The following is a 6,000-nucleotide window of genomic DNA, read 5'->3' on the forward strand; positions in this document are numbered from 1 at the left end:
AGGTGACACATCCATTTATGTCTGTTATAACTCCTTCTGCTTGTTTCTTTTACTTTTTTGTGGGGGGGGGGGGGGTTTAGGCAAATAATAACTGGTTTAGAAGTCCACTGGTGTAATTTGAAGGGTGAATGCCTATGTTACTATTTTTTTCCAAAACAAGGTAGTTGTCTTTAATGTTCTCCCCTCCCCCTCCTTTCCTGCTTAAAGTTCTTGCAAATCATTCTTTTCCAGGCATCGCAAAGCTGGAGGAAGGGGATGAACTCCAACTGGCAATACCACGCGAAGATGCTAAAATATCCCGGGATGGAGACGGCACGTTTTTTGGTGCACTGAAACTTCTGTGACCTACTTACACACCTTGGCATGGCTGTTTTCCTCCCTTTCTTTGTACCTCTAAAGAGAAAACACTTAACTGGAAATACCAAAAAAAAAAAAAAAGGTAGTTACCATAGCCTGGTTTGCTGAAACTAGACCAAAACAGGAAATTTAACAGACAACCACAGCCAAAGGGTGTCATGTGAATTACAAGAACTAGAGCCCGTTTAAGGAAAAATAGATGTAGAAAGACTTTTCGCTATAATGCCATGTTGAACACCTTAGTCAATAGTTTCTTACCTTGGAAGAAGCACAAGATTCAAAGGGGCAGTAATCATTTCTTCAAAAATGGTATCCCACTGTTTGCTATGGAAGAGCGCCCGTGCCTGTAGGACATTTAGACATTTGGGGGAAATCTCAGGATTTATCCTCTATTTTTATGTTAAATACCCTTTCTCCTTTTTCAGTTAATATTGAGGAAACTAAAAAAAAGAAAAAAAGTATAGAAATCTTGCATTCCATACATGAAAAAGTAACTAAAAGTTTAAATTTAAATATCATATTAAACAATCGGACTCAAAATAGGATATAGGTACTATTTAAGTCTTTTAGGTTTATTTCAAGTTTGCAGTTTTTAGCTCTAATATCATATATTACCCGCCGGAACACTCCTGGACATCTTTCACAGGAGGGAAATAATTCTCTCATGTGTTTACACTGAGGTGTATTTTTTATAGCTAATTTCAGTTACTTCAGAAACTTTTAATGTAGGGTAATTCCAATTCATGCATATAAGCATTAATTGAAAGAAATAACTATAGGTGTTTCTACCTAAAAATAAAATCTGCCATAGAAGTTAATAAGTACATTTGTAATAATGTAATATCATTTCCCTTTATTTCCTATCCTTCTGTTTTAAACTGCTGGTATTGTAGTTCACATATCCCAGCCTTTAAAAAATACTCATGTTATTAGCTTTACAGAAGTTGAGGTTTAATTAAAGTTCTTGGCATCCTGAGTATGTTATATGCCATGTGCTTGTTCCAAAGATTATCACATGCCAGAAGACATTGTCCTAATTTTCATTTTATAAAGACTCATTTTTGAGAATGCTGTAATACTTATCTTTTATAACGTCATGTGTTTTGCTTATATTTTTAAATGTCATCAGTTTAAACAGTTTACTTCATTGTTTAAACAGATGGAAAAATAGACCCTGGTCTACACTAGTTTTCCCCAGTTTACATTAAAATATTTTTAAAGGTATTTTTTTCAAAACAAAATTATTTTTATTTTGTGCCTAAAATTAAACTTTGTTTAAAACTGATTTCTATAGTTTTGGCTTTTTGGTTAAAATAAAATACACTTTGCAGTTTATTCTGTTTTACAATATTGTAATAAAAAAAGAAGTGATAGGTGAGGTAGACGTTTCAATACTAGAAGGAAGTCAGAGATTTTCTTAGTGTTGCTGCTAAGTAGATTGCCAAATAAAAAATGTTAGTGCCTTTTGCCTCATTTTTGGATTGTTTGTCTAACACTACTCATCTTTTGGTTTCTCTCCATAACACTGAATGTTGTCTTAAAAATTAGGTGCATGCAGGGAACTATAGTCAATATCCTGTGATTAAACCATAATGGAAAAGAATATGGAAAAGAATGTATATATATGTATAACTGAATCACTTTGCTGTACAGAAATGAACACAATATTGTAAATCAACTATACTTCAATTAAAAAAAAGACTAAGTAAAATGATAAAAAAAATTAGGTGCATACATTGTAGAACATTATAAAGTAGTATGTGTTAGGGTATGATATAAAGTATTTGAAGTCATAAATATTTTACATGTTTCAAAAAGGATTTGGTCACCTCAATACTATATATATAAAGTTATGGATTAAATATTTCTTAGAGCCTAGGTTAAAAAAAGATAAAACTACACCGTAATAGGCTTGCACCCTAATCTCTTGTAAATCTACAGCTTGCAACATTTTTCTTTCTAAATGGCTTAGCATATTTTGTCAGCAGATGTAGAATTCAGCCACATAAAATGGTCTTAAATCTTATTTTGCTTTCTGTTCAAACCAGCCTTAAAATGTGAATCTTATCTTCCTCGTCAGTGAAATTGTGAGGAAAATCAGACTTTGGTTGAGTCAAAGTTTATGCAGTTATCAGGAAGTTGAATTAAGTCAGAAAGAGAAAGACAAATACCATATGATATTACTTATATGTGGAATCTAAAATATGACACAAATGAACCTATCTATGAAACAGAAGCAGAATCAGGGACATAAAAAATAGACTGGTGGTTGCCAAGGAGGAGGGGGGTGGGAGAGGGTTGGATTGGGAGTTTGGGAATAGCAGATGCAAACTGGTATATATATAAAATGGATAAACAACAAAGGTCCTACTGTAGAGCACAGGGAACTATATTCAATAACCTGGGATAAACCATAATGGAAAAGACTATGAAAAAGAATGTAGATATATGTATAACTGAGTCACTTTGCTGTACAGCAGTAATTAACACGGTGTTGTAATTCAACTATACTTCAATAAAAAATAAATTTAAAAAAAGATTAGGTAAATATAGAGGTGTGTGGGGATGTGACCGCAACAGTGAGTGAGATTGCCCAAGTTCAGCCTTTGCTATCTTTCCTCCAATTTATTTTAGCAGAAAAGGATGTTATCCTGGGATTTCCTACGAAAGAAAATTTCTAAGGTTTAAGTATATGGGCCCAGGCCAGATACTCTTCTGTCTTAAATCCGAAGTCAAGATTCGTGGTGCTACCTAATCACCCAGTGAGGGCCCTCAGTGCATTAGCAGAACATGCTGAGGAAGTAATGTGCTGGCCTCGCTGGCGCCTGGAGTAACCCCTCCGCTGGCTGGTCACCGAGCAGAGAAGCTCCTCCCAGTGTACTCTGTTATGGGTGCAGTGACCTACTGATAGAAGGGCTTAATAAATCCTATTGTCATTCGAAGTCTGAACCAGAAAATATTACTCTGAAGATGTCCCTGCCCTAGGAGACCCCTGACGTGTTTGGTTTGGCTCCCATGTTGCTTCGCAATTTTCGAGTTGGTTTCTAAGGTAAAAATCTAGATTCATTACATGAAACAGGACACTCAAATTTCTTTCAGAAATACAGACATTTTATTTTACAACCTTGGAGGGTGATATATAATATACGTACAATAATACTCAGAATCTTTAGGGCACGGTTTGGTGATGCGTTTTTACAAAGTGGACCCCTCCTGAGGCCACCTCCCCAATCTCAGCACAGGACATCGCCAGCACCCCGAAGCCTGTCACCTCCTCCCCGACTTTAAGTAATCACCATTCTGACTTCTGTCTTCAAAAGAGTTTTGCCATTTGAACTTTATACAAATGGCACCTCACGGGATGTCATCTTCTCAACATCTGCTCACCACGTTGTGAAATCTTTCCACACTGTTTCCTGTAGGAAGGGTTCATTTTCCTTCTCTGCTGAATAGAATGTCAATATATTTGTCCATTTTACTATTGAAAGACCTTTGGGCTATTTTCAGTTTGGGGTTATTATGAGTTGTGTTTCTGTGAATATTCTCTGAAAATATTTTGGGGACCCTATGTACCTATTTCCGCTGGATCTATACCTAGGAGTGGAATTGTTATGACATAGACTATGCATACGTCCGGCTTCAGTTAATGCTGCCAAAACGATTTCTGAATGATAATTTCAGGAAATCACACAGACCCGGGCTGTTCAAGGCCACAGTTGACAGGGCTAATTTTTCTCTACCCACGGCAGCCAGACCAGTGCTCTCTGCTTTGCTGCAGACCCCTGGGAGTCTCTTTGCCCCCCTGTTGTCTGTCTGGCCTGTGCTAGGATCCTGGGGATTATAAAGAGAGTTTACTCCGGATATCTGTGGGCTCATTCACTTTTCTAAATTAATTTTGTAAATGTGCATAAATCTGATTAACTTTCACAGATTCATCATGGTTAAAGGGGGTCCAAGATCTCTAGGCGTCCATCAAATCAGCTTCTCCTTTCTGGTTTCCCTTCTCCTGTGGAGGAGGGGAGGGCCCCAAGGGCTGGCATGGGGCCCTCAGCAACTCCAAACACTGGGGGTGTCCCTGCTCAGCCATGCCCGGGCCATCAAGCAGTGAATGCAATTTTCTTTTAAGCTCCGTTTGAGGTTGTCTTTGATTTCCTCCTCACCTTCCCCACTGCTAAGTTGACTAAGTCTTTTGTTACTTAAAAAAAAAGGAAATAATGTTTGAGATCATTGAACAAATAAAGATAATAAAATTGTAGAAGGATGTTAATAACAGTTAATGAGTATCAATTTGTTGTTTATTTAGATTTATTTTACAATCTTATGCTAGCGTGATCCTCACCAATACTTAAGATCACGTATTTAGAGTATGCGATACTTTTCCTGCATACTTAATTCTGGGCACGTGAAAAGATTTTAGGCAGTTGTTTAGTTTTTGTTTTATCTTGTGTTTCTAGACCCCGCTGCGATCACACACTGTATTTAAAACTAATCGCAAAGGTGGGAACTAATGGGCTGAGATGGAGTGGGTAGCTCTGTGTGAGGGACTATTAGGTATGGTGTTATGATATGGAACTGTCAATTTAGATCTCCCAATGGCTAGTTAATTTGTCACTTTAAAGGACTAAACAAACAAGATCAACAGCACAAAACTATGATATATCTCATATTCCGGAGTACAAGTTGATTAATTTTTCTGGGTCTTATTTTTTCCATTTGTTTAGCAACGATTTTTTTCACAAATGAATGGGAAAACTCACAAAATCCGTTTTAGACCACTTCGAGGGAAACACTGGTTATATCATTACCTTTAGGCATGTATTTATAGTGGTGGAATATATTCTATGAGAACTTTTTGGATAAAACATTTTATTGTGTGTATATGTATATAAAACTTCGATAGTGACTCTAGACCTTGTGTTTTCAGACTTTGGCTGCTTTGGATGTTCTGTTGTTCCTTTCTTTCAAGCTGTCCTTATTCGCAGCTATTCTGCCTGTTACGATGCTTTTCCATGTTTTCTGTGGCAGAGGGTCTGCCATAGTAACTGCAGTAATGAGTCACATTTCCCTGCGGCATAGATATCGCTGCAGTTGTTTTCCAGGTCAATAAAAGAACCACAAAGTGGCCAAAATGTTCTGCTCCTATCCAGACCATCACATTAACATAAAAATGTGTTAGAAAAGTCTCGTGGTTGTAAAGGAATTGCAGTTTTTAACATTATAGTTCCACCTTTAAATACCAAGGGAAATTTCTTAGCAGATTTTCATATGTGATCACTGCCTGTAACAGTATTCTTTTTAGGCCTATGCATTTGCACAGCTTCAGAATATTACGTAATTATTACATCTATTATTCCATGTTTTCCATTAATAGCAACTGGCGTATAGGTACTAAGTGCTTTTGCTTAAAAGACAGCCCCATCCTCAAACACACACATAAGAGGAGGGATTTGAACCGGAATTCAAAAGAAGGAAAGAGACATGCACTATTCGGTTTTATTTTAGAAAAAATGTGAGAGTTAAATTGGAAGGAAATTGAGAAATCTAGTTTTATTATTTTGTTTTAACATCTCTTGAATAGACCAGAAAAAAAGAAACCAAAACAGAGAGAAAGCGGCCCCCAGGGACTGGGAACACCCCTCCTGC

General features: G+C 36.8%; 1 protein-coding gene across 3 annotated transcripts in view; it reads left to right on the top strand.

Annotated features, from left to right (window-relative positions):
- Positions 1-1,159, top strand: part of TNFSF13B (TNF superfamily member 13b) — a 34,543-nt gene extending 33,384 nt beyond the window's left edge. For all 3 annotated transcript variants that reach the window (XM_059903011.1, XM_059903013.1, XM_059903014.1), the window contains one exon: positions 232-1,159. In XM_059903011.1, the coding sequence (XP_059758994.1) occupies positions 232-344 (113 nt within the window). In that variant the 3' untranslated portion in view covers positions 345-1,159. The remainder of the gene's footprint in view (positions 1-231) is intronic.
- Positions 1,160-6,000: the final 4,841 nt, after the last annotated feature.

The sequence above is a fragment of the Balaenoptera ricei genome, chromosome 18 (genome assembly GCF_028023285.1).
Source record: "Balaenoptera ricei isolate mBalRic1 chromosome 18, mBalRic1.hap2, whole genome shotgun sequence".
NCBI classification, from domain to species: Eukaryota; Metazoa; Chordata; class Mammalia; order Artiodactyla; family Balaenopteridae; genus Balaenoptera; species Balaenoptera ricei.